This window comes from Haematobia irritans, chromosome 4 (genome assembly GCF_050003625.1).
Source record: "Haematobia irritans isolate KBUSLIRL chromosome 4, ASM5000362v1, whole genome shotgun sequence".
Classification (NCBI taxonomy): Eukaryota; Metazoa; Arthropoda; class Insecta; order Diptera; family Muscidae; genus Haematobia; species Haematobia irritans.
The window spans coordinates 82,650,328-82,672,662 of record NC_134400.1 but is presented as its reverse complement, the minus strand read 5'-3'; the positions used below and the strand labels follow the sequence as shown (position 1 = coordinate 82,672,662).

The following is a 22,335-nucleotide window of genomic DNA, read 5'->3' as shown; positions in this document are numbered from 1 at the left end:
ATTATGGACTGATATGGACTACTTTTGGCATGGTTGTTAAATATCATATACGATCACCACGTACCAAATTTCAAGCAGATCGGATGAATTTTGCTTCTCCAAAAGGCACCGGAGGTCAAATCTGGGGATCGGTTTATATGGAAGCTATATATAATTATGGGCTGATAGGAACCAATTCCTGCATGGTTGTTGGATACCATATACTAACATCACGTACCAAATTTCAACCGAATGGAAAGAATTTTGCTCTTCCAAGGGGCTCTGGAGGTCAAATCTGGGGATCGGTTTATATGGGAATTATATATAATTATGGACCGATACCGACCAATGTTTGCATGGGAGTTTGAGGCCATATATTAACACCACGTACCAAATTTCAACTGAATCAGATGAATTTTGGTCTTCCAAGAGGCTCCGGAGGTCAAATCTGGTGATCGACCATGTACCAAATTTCAGCCGGATCGCATGAAATTTGCTTCTCTTAGAGGCCTCGCAAGCCAAATCGGGGGATCGGCTTATATGGGGGCTATATATAATTATGGACCGATGTGGACCAATTTTTGCATGGTTGTTAGAGACCATATACTAACACCATGTACCAAATTTCAGCCGGATCGGATGAAATATATATATATATATATATATATATATATATATATATAGAGGTTAGGTTATGTGGCAGCCCGATGTATCAGGCTCACTTAGACTATTCAGTCCATTGTGACACCACAGTGGTGAACTTCTCTCTTATAACTGAGTGCTGCCCGATTCCATGTTAAGCTCAATGACAAGGGACCTCCTTTTTACAGCCGAGTCCGAACGGCGTTCCACATTCCAGTGAAATCACTTAGAGAAGCTTTGAAACCCTCAGAAATGTCACCAGCATTACTGAGGTGGGATAATCCACCGCTGAAAAACTTTTTGGTGTTCGGTCATGGCAGGAATCGAACCCACGACATTGTGTATGCAAGGCGGGCATGCTAACCATTGCACCACGGTGGCTATATATATATATATATATATATATATATATATATATATATATATATTCTCTTAGAGGCCTCGCAAGCCAAATCGGGGGATCGGTTTATATGGGGGCTAGATATAATTATGGACCGATGTGGACCAATTTTTGCATGGTTGTTAGAGACCATATATTAACACCATGTACCAAATTTTAGCATATATATATATATATATATATATATATATATATATATATATATATATATATATATATATATATATATATATATATATATATATATATATATATATATATATATATATATATATATATATATATATATATATATATATATATACTATATGGGGTCTTAGAGCAATATTTCGATGTGTTCCAAACGGAATGACAAAGTTCATATACCCCCCCATCCTATGGTGGAGGGTATAAAAACAACCCACGCGCAAACATATCGATTACATCGATGACAGGTATCAATTATAGGTATAGGAAAATGTCCAATATTCTAACAAGTGAATAGGAAAATTTCCTATATTCTACCAAGTATGTTTCCTTAAGTTTTTAAAGGATTGAATACTTCTTAGTTCGAATGAACTAAAATATTTTTCTATGCCAAGTGTTATTCGTATGTTATGTATGATAAGCTTTCTATAATAAAGGAAGTCAGAATTATCATTTTATAAGAAATTTTACTAAATTTGAGGAAACTTGGTTTTAAATTGGTTTTTGTTTATTTTTACGAATGTTTTGTTATGAGTGAATAAAATTTTCTTTTTCAGTAGTAAATTATTATACCCAGCGAAGGAAACATTATTAGTAAAATTCCATGCCTTATTCTAGTTAATGAACTATTCCTAACTGCTTTCAGTTTAGGATTTTTTTACTGAAACAGGTAAATTTTATTATTTCACACAAAAATTTACCTTAATGGAAATAATATGGCTAAACTAAATTGACGAACATTTTTTCCTTTAGTTTCGAAGGCACTTTTTTCTGGGTGAAGACAAAAAATATTTTTTTTTTTGTGTATATGTATGCAAGGCGGGTATGCTACCCATTACATCATGGTGGTTCCATCCCCCTCTAAAAACTATGCAAAAATTGGTCCATATCACTCTATAATTCTATATAGAGCCCCCATATAAACCAATTCGGCTTGTAGAGCCTTTGTCTCCGAATCCGAAGTGTAATAAATCTTTTTTTACGAAGTCTGCAACATTCATATCCAAACATAGTTTATTTCTCCACGCATGTGGTGATGAACACCAGACATACGAGACCAAAATGAATTACCGTATTTCATGATTAAATTATTCAATCTGCAATTTCATCGTGAAAATAAACCATTAAAATGTTAAATAAAGACCATTGTATATAAGTGTAAATAAGAAGTTCACTTCTTACAAATTCTTTATTATATTTTAAAATTTAATAATGGATATGAAATTATGTACTATGTTAAGTGTAAACAGAAGCAGTGCAACATCAGCTGGTATAAGGATTCAAATGTCAATAAAATTATGTGGCAAATATATTTACTTTGTAAATTTTCAGCAAAATGTGTTTATCTGAAAAGAAACAGAGAAAATGGAAATTACATTTTAGGTAGAGAAATAAATAAAAATCGGATATTTTATCTTTGATGTCTTTGCAAAACTAACCAAGAACATTATTTATATTCATAATTAAACAAAAGCATAAGCATTAATAAATTTAAGTGCCTTTTATCCATCCAACACACCGTCCATTATCCGAAAATTAAAATAATTTAATTGCATATTAAGTCAAATGACAAGTGGTTTCATGCTCGTAAACAAACAACTCCTGCATATCCTACAGCGATTCTAGGCTAAGCTAAATACTAAGCGAATATGAAAGAGTATATAACCTAAATATATGGAACAAGGAATTTCCACAATATTTTTTTTTTTATTCATCTATGGAGTAATCCTTACAGACTAATAAAGCTATACTACAATATTTACAAATGGTATGTTATGCCTAAGTATTTAATAATATATTTCTTTTTATATTATATTTATCTTCTGAAAGATCAAAATATTTATTGTATTTATTAAACTCTTCACATAATCGGCGAACAGGATCGTGATTATCAAAGTTTGTGCGAAGCAGTTCAAAATTACGAGTAGGTCTGGACGCTATATTGAATGATATACTGTTAAGAAGGAACAGAGATACTGTTAAGAAGGAACTCACATTTAAATCATTAATAACATCAACCATAAAACAGATATTCAGCATAGTACGTCTACTTTTCAGTGTAGGCAATTTGACAAGTAAAAGTCTTGCCTTGTAAGATGGCATGGTTTGAGGAGTCTAGTTGTTCCGACGTAAACAAAACAGCAGAAATTGCTTTTGTACAGATTCAAAACGGTTGCAGTGTATTTGATACTGTGGGTCCCATATTACAAATCCGTATTCAAGGATTGGACGCACAAGTGAAGTGTACAAATTCCTTGTTACAAATGGGTCAGCAAACTCCTTACTCCAGCGTTTGACGGTCATAGATATGTGAGATCTAAAATCTAGTATCCGATCCAACAGTATTCCGAGATCCTCAAAGTATTCAACAGTTTCAAGCATGTCGTTATTAATATAGTAATTTGTATCAACGTGGTTCAATCTATAAAAAAAGATGTACTTGCATTTTCTTATGTTCAATTCCATCATATTTAGAGAACACCAGTTGTACATGCTATTTAGATCAGATTGAAGTAATGCTTGGTCATCACTATTCCGGATAATTTTCATAATTTTAACATCGCCAGCATACATAAGTGTATTACCAAATCGTATTGCTGATGGAAGGTCATTTATAAATAAACAGAACAATAAAGGTCCAAGATGACTGCCTTGAGGAACACCAGAAGGCACATGTATCGTTTCCGAAATAATATTATCAAATACTACACATTGAGTGCGATTTGTCAGATAACTTTCAAACCAGGATACCATTAAGTCACTGAAACCCATGCGATGTAATTTGTACAGTAGAAGTGAGTGATTTACTTTGTAAAACGCTTTACTAAAATCAATATAAATGACATAAGTCTGTAAACGATCTATAAAGCCTTCATTAATCATTGTAGTCAGTTCCAAGACATTTGTTATGGTTGAACAAGATTTACGGAAACCATGTTGTTTTGGTGATAGAAAAGAGGAGACTTGATGAAACAAAATATCAGATATAATAGTATTCTCCATTAGTTTTGGAATAGCACTCGGTTTAGCAATGCCTCTGTAGTTAGTAATATCAGACTTGTTTCCACGTTTAAATAGTGGAATGATACATGAATCCTTCCACAGAGTGGGAAAAAGACCAGTACGCAAAGATTCGTTAAATAGAATAGAAAGTACAGTCGATAGAGAATGAGCACAATACTTTAGTATGTTACTGGGGATCCCATCAGGCCCCGGACGAAAAGAATATTTCATCTTTTCCATATAACTCAGCACAATATTAGGAGATATAAAAGGAGTCTGATATGGGTACACATCAGATTGCTTGAACTTCTTATGGAAGTATGTTGTTGCAAAAAACTTTAAATAGATATTACATATAGATACATTATCATCCGCCTGAACAGTACCATAGTGAAGATTTCTTGGATAAACATTCGATTGACGCTTGGAGTTAACAAATTTATAAAATGATTTTAGATTAAATTTCAATTCGTTTTTGATTTTTGATAGAAAATTGTTGTATGATTGTCTATTCCACAAGCTGTATTCCGAACGAGCGACTAAGTAATTTGCGTAATCAGTAGCAGAGCCAGATTTTTTGTACTTTTTGTAAAGTTTATTCCTCCTGTTCTTTAAGTTACTTAATTTATTGTTGTTCCAGGGCGGACCAGTGTAATTAGTAACGCGAATTAATGGGACAGATTGGTCTATGAATGAATTCAAAGTTAAGTAAAATATATTTATTGATTCCTCAAGATTGTAAGAACAAATTTCTTTAAACTAAAGAAATTTTAATAAAAATAAAGTTCCTGATCCATTAACCATTAGATGGCGTTGGGGTTATAATAAGTGTGTCATTCCCAGGGCGGTGGAGTCGAGCCAATCTACAATAAACCACTAAATTCTTTTTGTGACTCAAAATAAACCTACCAAGTTGCATGAATGTAGGAGATTTTATGTGCTCATGAATCGGCCTTCTCACGCAGTATTGTAATGACCCTTCTCTTATCAAATACTATACCTTATGTGCGGGTGCTTCCTATTATGCCGGCCTTGCTCAGGGCAATGGGGGGTGTTCTTGCCCATATGGTATAGATTTCGGCCAGTTACCATAAATTAATAAATTTTAGGTAACTCTTGTCAAAGGATTGCCATGTTAAAACAAAAAAATGAAACAAAATTCACAGGGTAACAGAAATGCCTACATTTTGGAAGAACTAATGGTGTAGTTTGTCCTACCTCTTATACCCTCCCATCCTTGGTCGGTGCGTTAAGACATCGGCCCACTGTGCGACTCAACCACGCATGGCTTCATTTTTGTGAAACGGTATAAAACGGGGTTAGTGTTTCATGTTTAAATTGAATTTATTAAAAGTAAACATATGTGGTGGTTGTAGGAGCAACCCCACTCTAACATTTTCACTTCGATTAAAATTAACTTTGTTTGCTAAAAAAAAAAATAAATTTTAAAATCAAGTTACCTCAGATTTTTTTTCACTTTGCTTAAAAATAATTTTACTTGTTAAAAAATATTTTTTTCAAATTGAGTTACCATTGACTTTTTATTCTGAGATATAGAAAATAAAAAATGTTAATGAGCATTCGAAAAATTTTATTTGAAGAAACGGTTGTGAAATAAAATATTTAATAATTTCCTTTTTTTATTCCTGTGTTTTATTTCTCTCACAACAAACCATACTTCAATTGGTGACCCCGAACGCTCATCCATTGCTAAAGGACGAAAAGATTATGTTCCATAGCCCACAAAAAACTTCCATTACCATGCCAAATCAAGGTAATCGAGAAACACATCAAGACGTCCTTATACCGGGAGTGAATCCTCCATCTCCAGAACAAGGTAATAGGTCCATAAACCCTATCGATGATCCCTTGAACGCTGGACACCAAGAAATTGCAAGAGTGTCAGTCAAGATTCCTCCATTTTGGCGTAGCAATCCTGCTCTTTGGTTTAAGCAGGTCGAAAGCCAGTTTATCACATCCGGTATAGTAGCAGACCCCACTAAGTTTCACACCGTCGTTGGATCAATAGATGCTGGCATTCTGTCAGAAGTAAGTGACATAATAATAAATCCCCCAGAATCCAATATGTATGAAACTTTGAAGAGGAGCATACAAGAACGATTTATGGATTCGGAGGAAAAGCGATTAAAAAGGTTGATCCGAGAAATTGAAATAGGCGACAAGAAACCATCAACTTTACTTCGTGAAATGTCATCTTTAGCTGCAAATAAAGTTTCTGAAGAAGTACTCAAATCTCTATGGATGCAACGTTTACCTAAACAAACCCAAGTTATATTATCCGTAAGTAGTGAATCTTTGATTAAATTGGCACAAATGGCAGATAAAATTGCGGATACAGCCGAGCCATGGGACATCAACGCTATTGCATCAAGCTCATCGGAAGGTTCTTCATCATCCAAAATTCGAAATTTGGAAATGAAAATCGATGAATTGACTAAGAAAATCGAAGCTATGACCACGGGTTCCAGAAGCCGTTCTAAATCGAGAAGTCGGTCAAGCAACAATTCTAAAGGTAAGCCGTTGTGTTGGTTCCACTATAAGTTCCGAGAACAAGCAAGGAAATGTGTTAAGCCGTGTTCATTTCCGACAAATCTTTCATCGGAAAACTAGAAGGCACCCCGTTTATGGTGACGGACGGGGTTAGCCGAGAAATTGGTCGCCTATTTATACGTGATAATAAGCTCGATTATGAGTTTCTCATCGATACTGGCGCAGACGTCTCGGTATTCCCCGCAAGTTCGGCGGAAAAACAACTTAATGCATCAGCGCTTGAGTTGTTTGCTGCTAATCAATCTGCTATTAAGACCTATGGCACAGTACAATTATCCTTAAATTTGGGATTAAAAAGAAACTTTTCCTGGACTTTTATCCTGGCCGATGTCAACAGACCCATAATTGGTGCAGATTTTTTAAGTAATTATGGATTACTAGTCGACGTAAAAAATAATTGTCTTATTGACTGTTCCACAAAATCTGGAAGTAAAGGCACTTCATATTATGGGGAATTCCACTCTGTAAAATCGATTTCGGAAAGTTCTAAATTTTACACTCTACTGCAACAATTTCCCAATCTTACGCAAAATGATGGAAAAATTTCTAGTATCAAGCACTCTGTCAAACACCACATTGAGACCACGGGACCTCCTCTACATTCAAAGGCGAGAAGGCTCTCACCGGAAAAAACTAAATATCGTGAAACGTGAATTTGATTTGATGCTCAAACAAGGAATTTGCCGACCATCCAAAAGTCCATGGGCAAGCCCTTTACATTTAGTCCAAAAGTCGAACGGAGAATGGCGGCCTTGTGGCGACTACAGGCGATTAAATGGTGTAACAACTCCCGATCGCTACCCGGTTCCTCATATACACGATTTTGGACACATGTTAAGCGGCAAGAAAATCTTTAGCAAGGTAGATCTCGTCAAGGCATACCATCAAATTCCCGTTGATGAAGCCGATATTGAGAAAACAGCCATAATTACCCCAATCGGCCTATTTGAGTTCCCAAGAATGACATTCGGGTTATGTAATGCGGCGCAATCCTTTCAGCGCTTTATCAACGAAGTTATCCAAGGCCTTGATTTTTGCTATGCTTACATTGACGACATTCTCATCGCGTCAGATAATGAAGAAGAACATATGGAGCATTTAAAAAAATTATTTCTGCGCTTTGCAAAGTTTGGTGTAACCATTAACAAGAACAAATCTGTCTTTGGTGTAACTGAAATTGAATTTTTGGGATACTTGGTTACAACAGAAGGAATAAAGCCTCTTCCAGCACGAGTGGAAGTCATAAAAAACCACAAATTGCCCGAAACTGAGAGGGATTTGCGTCGATTTTTAGGCATGCTGAACTTCTATCGTCGATTTATTCCCAATGCAGCTCAACAACAAGCTAGACTGAACTCAATTTTCTCCGGTAAGAAGAAGTCCAAACACTTGAAAATTCAATGGACAAACGATTTGATGGACGATTTTGAGCAATGTAAACAGCAATTGGCTGATGCAACACTTTTGGCACATCCGAGATACAATGCACCAACTTCACTTTGGATAGATGCATCAGATACTGGTATGGGTGGAGTGCTACAACAAATGGTGAATGGTGAGTGGAAACCAATTGCATTTTATTCAAAAAAATTAAACTCGGCTCAAACGAAGTACAGTACATATGATAAAGAACTCCTTGCAGCATATTCAGCTCTAAAACATTTTCAATATTTTTTGGAAGGTAGAGATTTTTTCATATGCACTGATCATAAGCCGTTGATTTATGCCTTCAAACAGAAACCAGAGAAATCTTCTCCACGCCAACTTAGGCATCTTGATTATATAAGTCAACATACGGTCGATATTCGACATGTTTCCGGTAAGGAAAATGTTGTAGCCGATGCACTATCCAGAATGGATGCTATTTCTATGCCTTCGCCTTTCGACTACAAAGCGTTAGCCTCGTCTCAAGAAACCGATTATGAACTTCAGCAGTTATTAGAGGGCAACACATCACTGGTTTTGAAGAAAATATTGATTCCAGATGCTCAGGTTGAAATATATTGCGACGTTTCAACTAAGAGTGTACGTCCGTATATAACACACGAGTTTCGAAAACCACTATTCAGATCAATACATGGAATTGCCCATCTTGGAATTCGGTCTACAATCAATACTATAAAGTCTCGTTTTATTTGGCCATCAATTAGTAAGGATATTCGTCAGTGGACAAAATGTTGTTTGACCTGTCAAGAATCCAAAGTTACTCGTCATGTCAAAAGCCCACTTGGAGATTTTCAACCACCCGCTCAACGATTTAGACATGTCAGCATCGACATTGTCGGTCCATTTCCTCTGTGCCAAAACTACAGATACATCTTAACTTGCATTGACCGCTTCACTAGATGGACAGAAGCTATACCACTGGTGGATATTACAGCTGCATCAGTTGCATCCGCATTTTTATCAGGTTGGATTTCCCGTTTTGGCGCTCCTTCTTATTTAACCACCGATCAAGGTAGACAGTTCGAATCTGCTCTGTTTCGTGAGTTTTCAAGACTATTGGGCGTGCAAGTAACTCATACGACACCCTACCATCCACAAAGTAATGGCCAAATTGAAAGATGGCACAGAAACTTGAAAGCAGCATTAAAGTCCTACAAATCGGAAAACTGGGTTGAAGCGCTTCCAATTGTTATGATTGCTTTGCATTCGGCGGTAATACAAGATATTGGGTATTCTCCTGCTGAAATGGTATACGGAGCAAATATTCGTCTACCTGGTGAGATGTTTGAGAATTCCAATCCCAAATACTCCGATGATTGGATGGAATCATTTCGATCTTCTATGAACAAACTGAAACCAATTCCTGCTTTACGACATGGGCGTCATAACACGTTTGCCACTTCAACGCCCGTATGAAGGACCTTTTAAAGTCGTTTCAAGGACGAACAAAATTTTCAAAATCATTCAAAATGGCAAGGAGAAAGTTATTTCAATTGATCGGTTGAAACCAGCCTTCATACTCAATGAATCTAATTTATCTCAAGATCCGGTGGACAATTCACAGAGTCAAGATGAAAACACCCAACCATTGACGTTAAGATCGGGTAAAAGAGTTACCTTTACCAAAGGAGTGTAAATTTCGTTAACACTAGGGGGAGGGTACTGTGGTGGTTGTAGGAGCAACCCCACTCTAACATTTTCACTTCGATTAAAATTAACTTTGTTTGCTAAAAAAAAAATTAAATTTTAAAATCAAGTTACCTCAGATTTTTTTTTCACTTTGCTTAAAAATAATTTTACTTGTTAAAAAATAATTTTTTCAAATTGAGTTACCATTGACTTTTTATTCTGAGATATAGAAAATAAAAAATGTTAATGAGCATTCGAAAAATTTTATTTGAAGAAACGGTTGTGAAATAAAATATTAAATAATTTCCTTTTTTATTCCTGTGTTTTATTTCTCTCACAACAAACCATACTTCACATACTTAAAATAAGTTGTGGGAAAATGTAAACGAAAAGGGGCATACCAACAGATTCTAGTTCCCCTGGAATATGTAAGGTAGTCCCTAGCCTTACCAACTCATCCGCTTCGCAGCTCCATGGTAGGTTCCTATGGCCAGGCACCCATATTAGGTGAATATTGTGCTGCTCAGCTATCTCATCGAGATGGCCGTTTCGAGTTAAGGAACACAGAGTCCAAGGATTTTATTGCAGGTTGACTGTCTGAGTATATATTAATGCCAACATTTCGTGGAACATTACTTCTCAGTCAATTCGCCACCTCTCTTATTGCTAATATTTCTGCCTGAAAAATACTACAGTGATTAGGTAATATTTTCGCTATTCGAAGTTCCAGATCTTTAGAATATACTCCGAACCCCACTTGTCCATTCAATTTGGAGCCATCAGTATAGAAATCTATATATCTTTTATTCCCCGGGGTCTGTGTACACCACGCCTCACTGTTGAGAATTAGAGTTTCAAACTTTTTGTCGAAAAGTGGTTTTGCCAGGGTATAATCCACATTTTTTCCGACCACAGCGATAGCTCGCGCAACCGCACAGCCGTTGTTGCAGCTGACTGTTAGCCAAAATGTCTAAAGGCAATAGATTTAGCATGACATTAAGGGATACACAAGCACGCCATACGCTGAACTTTGTCTAAACTTGTCGGCTGGTGAAGTGCCGACCACCAGACTACAACACCATATAGCATTATAGGTCTAACCACTGCCGTGTATAGTCAATGCACAATTTTTGGTTTTAGTCCCCACTTTTTTCCTATTGCCTTTTTGCACGAGTACAAAGCTACCGTTGCTTTCCTCGTCCTTTTTCCAATATTAAGCTTAAAGTTCAGCTTCCTGTCCAAAATAACGCCAAGGTATTCTGCACACTCGCCAAAGGGAATATCAATACCCCCTAAGGAAATGGACCTAAACCGTGAGAGTTTTGCGATCTTTGCAGTACATGACTAGTTCTGTATTTGCAGGATTTACCCCAAGACCATTATCTTTCGCCCATTTCTCAGTCATCCGGAGGGCTCTCTGTATAATATCTCTGATTGTGGATGGGAATTTTCCCCTGACTGCTAGCGCCACACCATCTGCGTATGCCACCACTTTTATCCTTTCTTTTTCTAGGGAAACCAGAAGGTTGTTATAGCAACATTCCAAAGAAGAGGTGATAGAACTCCTCCTTGGGGAATGCCTCTGTTCACATACCTTTGTATGATTGCTTGTCCTAGTGTGGCTGAAATACGTCTCTTCGTTAGAAGTTCGTCTAACAGCCTAGGTATACCTGGATCAACATTCAGAGCTGTCAGTCCATTTAATATCGAGCTCGGATGGATGTTATTGAACGCCCCTTCGATGTCTAGAAACGCCACGATTGTGTATTCTTTGACATATAGTGAGCTTTCAATAAACCTGACTAGTTCATGCAATGCGGTCTCAATAGACCTGCCCTGATTGGTCGGATATCCTTCGCACTCGAGTGAGAGGCTTTTTCCCACTTTAGGTATGAAAACGACTTTGGTTTCCCTCCACTTTCCTGGAATAGACGCCAAGTTGATACATACTATATATATCGCCGACAACCAGGGGATGATTCTGTCAGTCACTGCTTGTAACTTCGCCGGAGTAATTCCATCAGGTCCGGGGGATTTGAATGGTCCAAAGCTATTTAACGCCCATTTTATTCTAGATTCCGATACAATTTCCTGGATAGGAAACGACCGCTGAGTCCCTGTGGCACCGCCAGAACATGGTTCAACCGTCTGATTTCCAGGAAAATGTGTGTCCAATAGTACCTCCAGCGTCTCCCATGGATCGACTCAGCCCATCTTCTAGAAAAAATAGAATAATCTCACTCAATGGAAGTTGCATTCATACCGTTTACTGATCGATTTAAGAACTCAATGGAATCAAACTTGCGTAAATATTTGTTTAGTTACATTTTTGTTCATTAAATTATGGTTTAGCAGAAGTCGTGTAAGACTCCAGCAAAATCTTCAGACTCCGACTTTGGCTCCACAGCCCCGGTCATCGAAATATCGATTTCCGACTACATGGAGTACACACAAAAAAAAACAAATTGTTTGGTAATCAGTTGTACTAACGAAAATTGTACACTCAGAATTAAATATCAGTTGTGCTGATCTATTTCCTTCAATCGCAAGCGTTTGTCTGTCTTTAATATCATTTGATTATAATTTCAATAGATTTTCGTTTGTAATTGCAAACAAATGGTTGTAGCAACTAATTGTCTCTCTTTTGAAAAAAAATTATTTGAATTCGATAGATTAAATAAATTTCGTAACTGTCATTTAGTAGTTCTAACTGATATTTGGTATTCTCAGCCGAATTCCGGTTGATGAATTCTCAAATTTCATTTTTATTTTAACAAATTATTTACTATCAAAGGAAGGCATATTTTTGTAGGCTTCCAATTGGTTTAAAAAAAGAAACGCATATATATTGTATATAGAATAAGAATGACAATATTAGCTGTGGTTTTTAACTTTTCACTGAATCGGCCGTTTTGTGTCTGGTAATAGATGTGGACCATTACATATACACCAATCTTCGAAGATATGATATATTTGTGGGTAAGTTCTGGAATTAGTTTCATAAACTCTAGCAGTGATACCTATACCCCCAAACTTTCAAATTTTATTTGCAGCACTATGTACTCTGGACGCCACCTTGGGCAGAGAAATCAACTCTGGTTAACTAGCGATATAGTCCTGGAGTTTAAGAAGTTACGTTTCGGATACGAAAGCAGTTGGATGTGGAAAATCTTACTAAATCTGCACGATTTTATCAATTTTCTCACACCACGAATATTCAATTATTGACTTCCATAAAAAGGACAATATATTTTTGATGCTATCGAAGTCAGGTACATAATGTCCGAGAAAATAACAGGGTTGCGACAACTATGCTACATGTTTTGATGCAATAAATAGAGATTCTAGACAAAAACTTTTATCCACTAATTACATACATTTAGCGTATTTAGATTTATTTGTACCACTGTACCTATATGTAAATAAAATTAAATATAATATTTAACTGTGAAGTAATTGGTTTTAAATATATTTTTAATTAGGTCATGTGTATTATTTAGGTTGGGCAACACAACCGAATGATGAAGGTAGTCACAACCAACATTGTCGGCAGACGCAGCCAACACCATATTTGGTATTAGTTGTGTCAACAGGCAGGTCAAGTTCGAAGATTTTGAAATACTAGAAGAAAATCTAGAAGAACTTTGGGTGCATAAATAAGTGTGACGAATATGATGTTATTTAATCCACATTTTGATAGAGCCCATAAATAAATGTGGTGTATATCGGTCCATGGTTTGGTATAGCCCCATATAGACCGATCTCCCGATTTGGCTTCTTGAGCATCTAGACATCCGAATTTGTATGCGATTTGCCTGAAATTGAAAATCTTTGGGTTCAAAAACAAGTGTGGGGAAAATGCTGTGTATCGGTTCATGTTTCGGTATAGCACCCATAAAGCCCGATCTCCCGATTTGACTTCTTGGGCTTCTAGAAACGGCAATTTTTATCAAATTTGCCTGAAATTGAATTTTAAATCCACACAAGAAGATGGTGTGTGGCGGTCCCTGTTTTCGTATTGTCCTCATATAAACCGATCTCCCGATTTGACCTATTGAACTTCTATCTACAATCCGATTTTCCTTAAATTCTAAATCAAGAGAGGTTTCGGGTCCACACATAAGATCCACATTTTAATATACCCCCACATAGACCGATCTCCCGATTTGAATTCTTTGGTTTCTAGACACCGCAATTTTTATTGAGGTATTTTAGGTCTGTAAATAGATATAGCCAATATGGTGTGGATCACTCAGTGTTTCGGTATAGCTCTATGTGTTAAGTCTCACGATTTGCATGTTGGTATATATGTTTACTTGGCAGAGATTCTGCCATCAAATCCACCTTCCTTAAATTCATATGACTTTAAAGTAGGATAAATTTTCCTCAAAATAAAGAAAAACAATTAATTAAATCAACTTTAAATTAACGAAAATATTGAATCTTTGGAATAAAGACAAAAATACTTCAAAAATAGGCTAAGACTTATTTTAAGCATTTTCCGTCTTGACTTTAACCCGACACGTTTCGTTGCGGCTCTCTATTTTTTTTTTTACTTTTAGACCCTTTGTTATAAATTATCGCATTAAATTTGAAATATATTTTAAGCTAATAAGTCAACCAAAGCTAATAATATAATCCGCCTGAAAAAATCCTAAGGATTTGCTTCAGTTTTCACATGAATACATGAAATTTCAATTTATTAATGGTATTGGTCACGGTAGTTTGGGTAGTTGATTTGATTTCAATGACATGGGAACTCTATTCCCTTACGTTTCTGCAAATGTATAAATAACGCAAAAGATGTGAAAATTTGATTTGATTTTGTAATCCCTTTTTGAAAATTGTTGATTGAAACTATATGTGGCAATACTGTTTTCGGCCCGGATAAATTCATTACCCTTCTTACCTGTTGATGCTTGGAATATTCCTTGCAGTGATGCAAGGATGTGTTTGTCAGGGACTGTATCCTTCAATAAAGGGACCAAATGTTCAATAATATAAATACAAACTTTGCAACACCATTGCACATTTTTAATTCTACCAGCATTTTTGGCCACGTGTTTCTTCAGGTCCGATTTCCACAATTTACGAACTTTCCACAAGCAATGCATTGGCATGTAAAATCTTCATTTTCGACTGTCTCTAGCCAACTCTTTAATTCAAAAGTGAGCCTATTTGCACAAAAAGGCTGTTTTCTAAATTTTGCTGGAATAGTTTTATTTTATTCGCTAGACATTTTCCTTAAACACTAAAAACTCTTACACGCAAAGAAAAAAACCTTTGGAAAACGTGTACAGAAAATGTTTTTTCTTTTGTTAGAGTTTTTTGAATTGCTTCGAAAATTGTAAACTTTTATCACCAAAAAAAATCGTTTGTTACAAAATTTTTATTTTTTCAATAAAAAAAAGTTATTTTTGAACCAACAACACAGTCCATTTCGTTTATATCAAACACTGTTCCTTTCTGACTTTCGATTTTTAATAAGACACATTTTACAGTCCATAGTAAAAATTTAATATAATAGAATGTAATGTTGAACTTGTTTTTGGAATCTTCCGACCATATCTGGAATATATGTAAAAAAAAAAAATTTTTTTTTGGTCGAAGCAGGGATCGAACCCACGACCCTTGGCATGCAAGTCGGACGTAGCAACCACTGCTCCATGGTGCCCAACAAACTTTTTTTTTCTGTTAAATAAACTTTGTTTAATCGGCTCGTGGGCGCCGCAAGCTATGCTATATAAATATAACTTATATGGGTAATTGTCTATTGATGACAATAACGGCTCAGTGGATAGTGTGTTGGGTTACAAATTGCATGGTCCGCGGTTCGATTCTCCGTCCAGGCGAAGGTAAAAAAATTTTAAAATTTATAATATCGTATAATTTCTTCTACATTGTTTGTATTACAGAAAAAGGTGCTTAAGAACTAAAAAAATTTCGCGGAAGTGAGAAAGACGTGAGGGAAAATGCAATTAGCCAGAAAAAAATTTTTTTTTTGAGTTAGTCCTTATGAAAAGAATAATCGTTTATCACAAAAAGTATATACTTTTCTTCCAAATACACTTCCTTTCAACGAAAAGCAAATGAGAAACGAACTTTGTTTGTCTAAAATTTCGTTTGGGAGAAAAGAATTATTTTTTTGCGTGTATGAATGTAATTTGCCCATAGAAAATATATTCTGAATAAAACTCCTACATTTATATAAACGCATCCGCGAATGCACTGTAAGTGATTTTTGTATTAGAAAATATTGGGAATCAACAAGAGGAAAGCGTTCATTCTTGCAAATGAAATATAATTTACTCATTCAGGTAATTAAATGCCAATGCAAAAATATCTTTTAATACCGATACCGCTTAACTTTTCTACATAAAATAATTACAATAACAACTACCGTTTGGATCTTCAAATATTAAGCAAAAGTACTCTTCTGTTGCAAAATGTAGTAATCTCTGGAAGTTGGAAAAAATCTCTAGATTTGTAGAAAAAATTTGTCCTTTTTTCCCTACAGTTGTAATTTTAGGAAAAAAATCATGGTATAACTGATTCGTTAGGTGTCATCATAGTATGTTACAGTGTAAGTCATGTGGAGAAATGAAGATGAAGAGAAATGAAGAAGACAGATATCCACCTTCGCAAGCATTTTATTTTTACCACAGAACATCCTTGCATATGAATTCACAGGTCAACAAAAGGCAATCGACGTTAAAGGAAATTAAATCCAGAATACTACTTAAAAAGTACATTTATTTGATGTAAGCGAATATGTATAAATATTTGCTTTTGTTTGGTAAAAGTTGAATATTTCACTGTTTGTATACTCTTGGCCATGAGAATGTGCCTGGAAAAGACGTCACCACATGAACATATGAATCAAGGAGATATAGCTCATTGCGGTTGTTGTTGTTGTTGTTGTTTTTTATCCAGGGAGACAACTTCCTACCTCTGAAGTTAAATACAGAAAACACATTTCATGTATATGACATGGAGAACTTGTAACGAACGTTTGATGGTTACCAAAATAAACTTTTTTCGTTGCTACTAAAAAACTAAATACTGGACGTTTTACATTTTCCATATTAAAAAGTAATAACTATGCATGAATTACTCAAAAAAGAAAGACGTAACTCTACCATTACAGAAGAGTCCTGTAATGTAGTTTAATTTGAATGAAACTTAAGTAGCATTATTGATGAAATGGACCATATCGGTGAAAGTTTAGGTATAGCCCCCAGATTTAACTTCCAGAGCCTCTTGAGAGAGCATATTTCATACGATCCGGTTGAGATTTTGTGCGTGATGTTAACATATGTCCTTTACCAATGATGCAAAGACTGGATCATATCGTTTTATAATTACAGCCGCAATATAAACCGATCCCCAGATTTGATTTCCGAAACTTCGTGGAGGAGCAAATTTCATCCGATCCGGATTTTGTACGAAATCTATCAATATATATTTATATAAACTTGAAATTTTCAGAGACAGTAGAGGGTACCGACTTCTTGAAAATTGGACCAAAGTTATCCTATTTACTTGAAGGTTGGGGTGACCTCTAGAAAACGTTATTTATTTTCGATATTTGGTCGGGGAGGGTCCCCTTTTTATACCCTCCACCATAGGATGGGGGTATATTAACTTTGTCATTCCGTTTGTAACACATCGAAATATTGCTCTAAGACCCCATAAAGTATATATTTTGGGTCGTGGTGAAATTCTGAGTCGATCTGAGCATGTCCGTCCGTCCGTCCGTCTGTTGAAATCACACTAACTTCCGAACGAAACAAGCTATCGACTTGAAACTTGGCACAAGTATTTGCTATTGATGTAGGTCGGATGGTATTGCAAATGGGCCATATCGGTCCACTTTTACGTATAGCCCCTATATAAACGGACCCCCAAATTTGGCTTGTGATTGCTCTAAGAGAAGCAAATTTCATCCGATCCGGCTGAAATTTGGTACATGGTGTTAGTATATGGTCTCTAACAACCATGCAAAAATTGGTCCATATCGGTACATAATTACATATAGCCCCCATATAAACCGATCCCCCGATTTGGCTTGCGTAGTCTCTAAGAGAACCAAATTTCCTCCGATCCGGCTGAAATTTGGTACATGGTGTTAGTATATGGTTCCTAACAACCATAAAAAAATTGGTCCACATCGGTCCATAATTATATATAGTCCCCATATAAACCGATCCCCCGATTTGGCTTGCGGAACCTCTAAGAGAAGCAAATTTCATCCGATCCGGCTGAAATTTGGTACATGGTGTTGGTATATGTTCTCTAATGACCATGCACAAATAGGTCGAAATCGGTCCATAATTATATATAGCCCCCATATAAACCGATCCCCCGATTTGACCTCCGGAGCCTCTTAGAGGAGCAAAAGTCATCCGATCCGATTGAAATTTGGTCCGTGGTGTTAGTATATTGTCTCTAACAACCATGCCAAAATTGGTCCATATCGGTCCATAATTATATATAGCCCCCATATAAACCGATCCCCAGATTTGTCCTCCGGAGCCTCTTGGAGGAGCAAAATTCATCCGATCCGGTTGAAATTTGGAACGTGGTGTTAGAATGTGGTCTCCAACAAACACGCAAGAATTGGTCCATATCGGTCCATAATTATATATAGCCCCCATATAAACCGTTCCCCAGATTTGATCTCCGGAGCCTCTTAGAGGAGCAAAATTCATCCGATCCGGTTGAAATTTGCAACGTGGTGTTAGTATAAGGCCGCTAATAACCATGCCAAAATTGGTCCATATCGGTCCATAGTTATATATAGGCGATCCCCAATCACACAAAAATTGGTCCTTATCGGTTCATAATCATGGTTGCCACCCGAGCCAAAAATAATCTACCAAAATTTTATTTTTATGGAAAACATTATCAAAATGTTATTTCTATAGAAAATTTTGTCAAAATTTTATTTCTATAGAACATTTTGTCAAAATTTTATTTCTTTAGAAAAATTTGTCAAAATTTTATTTCTATAGAAAATTTTGTCAGAATTTTATTTCTATAGAAAATTTTATCCAAATTTTATTTCTATAGAAAATTTTTCCAAATTTTACTTCTATAGAAAATGTTGTCAAAATTTTATTTAGTCAAAATGTTATTTCTATAGAAACTTTAAACTTAATTATATACGTAGCTAATCGGCCTTGTTTAGTTTAATATATACCACGTATGGAGTATGTGGTATATATTACGGTGTTAGGAAGTTTTAAGATACCTTGCCATCGGCAAGTGTTACCGCAACCCAAGTAATTCGATTATGGATGACAGTCTTCAGTAGAAGTTTCTACGCAATCCATGGTGGAGGGTACATAAACTTCGGCCTGGCCGAACTTACGGCCGTATATACTTGTTATTATATAATACCTTTACATTTGATAATTCAAGTGCTTGTTTTATTTTATTTGTTAAGTCTATAGAAAAATCCTTACAGACTAATATGTCCAAACAAAAATAAATATACTCGTAACTACACCCTCAAAAAAAAATCGCTTCTGTGACATATACTCTCAAACACATTTTGCTTCAAGCATATAAATTTTTGGGTATTGCCCAAACATTTATATGTTAGATTTCTTCCAATATATAATATGTTTGCAAGCATATTGGTCTAAACAATATAATATATTTGGGTAGTCTAAGTTCCAAACATTTTGTATTTTTCCATCCAAATTCAATAATGTTGTCTTCCAAAAAACTATATGTTATTATGTGAACATATAATATGTTTGGAGGCATTTTGGACCCAAAAATATTATATGCTGAATTTTCTCCCAAAGAATATTGTGCTCAAAATTTTTTTCTGCCTAATTGTATATTGCCTCAAATTTTTTTCACTTCCATGAGTTTTTTTAGTTCTTTGCACCTTTTTCTGTAATACAAACATTGTAGAAGAAATTATTAAATTTTATAATTTTTTTTTCAATTTTACCTTTTGCCGGACGGGGATTCGAACAGCGGACCACACAGTTTGTAAGCCAGCACACTAACCACTGGGCTACGTAGCTGTTATGGTCATCAAGAGATAATTACCGTTATAAGTTATATTTATATAGCACAGCTTGCGGCGCCCACGAGCCGATGCAAACATAACATTGTTTAAAAACATAATATTGTTAAACATACATTTGTTGGCAGCGTGGAGCAGTGGTTGGTCGTCCGCCTTGCGTGACAGGGGTCCTGGGTTCGATCCCTGCTTCGACCAACACCATTTTTTTTTTAAATATATTTTCTAACATATATTCCAGATTCATTCGGAAGGTGTTCAGCATTACATACTATTATATTAAATTTTTACTACGAAATTGTAAAGTGTGTTTTATACAAGACTTAAAGTCAGAAAAGAAAAGTGCTTGATATAAACGAAATGGACTGAGTTCAAATCAAATATTATTTTTTGTATTGCAACAATAAAAATTGTGTAACAAATAAAGGTTTTTGTATACACGGATGAAAAAGACTGTTTTTCATATGTTTGGCTATAAACATTATACGTTTGGAGCACACATTTTTAAACACAATATTATTGAGTGCAAGCATATAATGTTGATAAACTAGCATAACATGTTTGGGACATATATGTTAATATGTTAGAACATATTATGTTTGGGACATAAAATGTTTGTAAATATAATATGCTTGGATGCAAACATATATTAATTTAGAAATAGCCTATAAACATATATGTGTTTAGTAGCTTGGAGCGCTATTTAACAGGGAGCGATATTGAATTAAGTTGGTGGTTGTTGCTTGTTATTACAAAATTAACATTTTATTTTTCCTTGGGCAATTGATCAGCTACTTCTTTGATCCTTACAAACTGTGTGGTCCGCTGTTCGAATCCCCGTCCGGCAAAAGGTAAAATTAAAATAAAAAAATCATACAATTGAATAATTTCTTCTACAATGTTTGTATTACAGAAAAAGGTGCTAAGAACTAAAAAATCTCGTGGAAGTGAGAAAGATGTGGGGGAATATACAATTGGGCAGAAACAAAATTTTGAGCATTCAGGTCGAAAACCTATGTTGTTAGCACCTATATTACCTGTTTATTTTCATAATTCATTATGATTGTAAATATATAAATAAATAAATAAATTTTTGAGCACAATATTGTTTGGGAGAATTTTTTTTAAGCATATAATATTTTTGGGTGCAAAATGCTTCCAAACATATTATATGTTCAAATAATAACATATTGTTTTTTGGAAGACAACATTATTGAATTTGGATGCAAAAATACAAAATGTTTGGAACTTAGACTCCCCAAACATATATTGTTTAGACCAATATGCTTTCAAACATATTATATATTGGAAGAGATCAAACATATAAATGTTTGGGCAATACCCAAAAATGTATATGCTTGAAGCAAAATATGTTTGGGAGTATATGTTACAGAAGCGATTTTTTGTGAGCGTGTACAAGTTTAAAATTTTCGAAGAAATTCAAAAACTCTTACAAAAGAAGAACGTGAAGTCGAGTATATAAAAATATTTTTCCATCGAATCCTAAGGTTAACGATAACCATTCAAAAGCACATTATATTTAAATTCTAAGCAGTAATTTTAAAACAGCACATACATTTATTTTGGTGTGAACAATTGTTTGCTAGTATGTAACACCATTAATTTAGAAATTCAAATAAATATGAATTTTTATTAACGAATAATTTTGTACTTAATTTAATTCTTAAGGCCGGTATAAATTGGCATTATCACGTTAAAATGGCCATGTTTACCCTTTTACTTTTCTTTAATAATTTCTTTTAAAGAAAATAAACTTATTCAATTGTTGCTTTGGATCTTTCCCCACCATGTTATAATATAATTTACCGGAAAAAGTTGTAATGTTATTCTGGTTTTGCCCCTAAAATGAGAAATAATTTTAGCGGCAAAATTTTTCACTGTTTCGCCCTGTTTTCATTTTACTTTCACAACTCTAAAAAGAGTGCACTGAAAAAATATTGTCGTGAGGCCAAAGATTTCATGTCCTTAAAATAAGAATACAACTTTTGCTTAGCTTAGAAGACGCATTTCTCTAATATAAAGTTTTTTCCATGTTCAAAGGTCGATACTTTCAATGAAGTCGTGTTCTCGTTATAATTAAGGCATTTGACTTAAAAATGGGTATCATAACATGAAAGAACAAATTTTTGGACTAAGGTCAACTTGACTTGAATAATTCAGAAAAATTCTTTAAAATTAATGAAACTGTCTTTAAATTTGTTGCATTTTTGCATCTTGATTACAAGGCAAAAATCATTAAAAAATAGGATATGTTTTTCAATACTTTATTTTCAAGACATTTTTTACTTGAAACATAGCATAATTTCTACTGGAAGTCTTGTTTTTAACGGACATTTTATAGCATATGAAAAATAGCTGAAAAAGCGAAAAATTGAAATGTGCTTCGTAGAGTCAAGTACACAAAACCCCATTTAAA

The 22,335-nt window shown here is 35.0% G+C and overlaps 3 protein-coding genes across 3 annotated transcripts in view; 2 read left to right on the top strand and 1 right to left on the bottom strand.

Moving 5' to 3' along the window:
- Positions 1-22,335, bottom strand: part of FMRFaR (FMRFamide Receptor) — a 179,298-nt gene that overhangs the window by 111,326 nt on the left and 45,637 nt on the right. The window contains exon 2 of the mRNA XM_075305891.1: positions 2,525-2,553. The gene's annotated coding sequence lies outside the window, so the exon portion shown is untranslated. The remainder of the gene's footprint in view (positions 1-2,524; positions 2,554-22,335) is intronic.
- Positions 5,972-6,841, top strand: LOC142235632 (uncharacterized). The gene has a single exon (XM_075306895.1). It carries the CDS (start codon positions 5,972-5,974, stop codon positions 6,839-6,841), a length of 870 nt encoding a protein of 289 aa, XP_075163010.1.
- On the top strand, positions 6,856-7,434 carry LOC142235631 (uncharacterized). The gene has a single exon (XM_075306894.1). It carries the CDS (start codon positions 6,856-6,858, stop codon positions 7,432-7,434), a length of 579 nt encoding a protein of 192 aa, XP_075163009.1.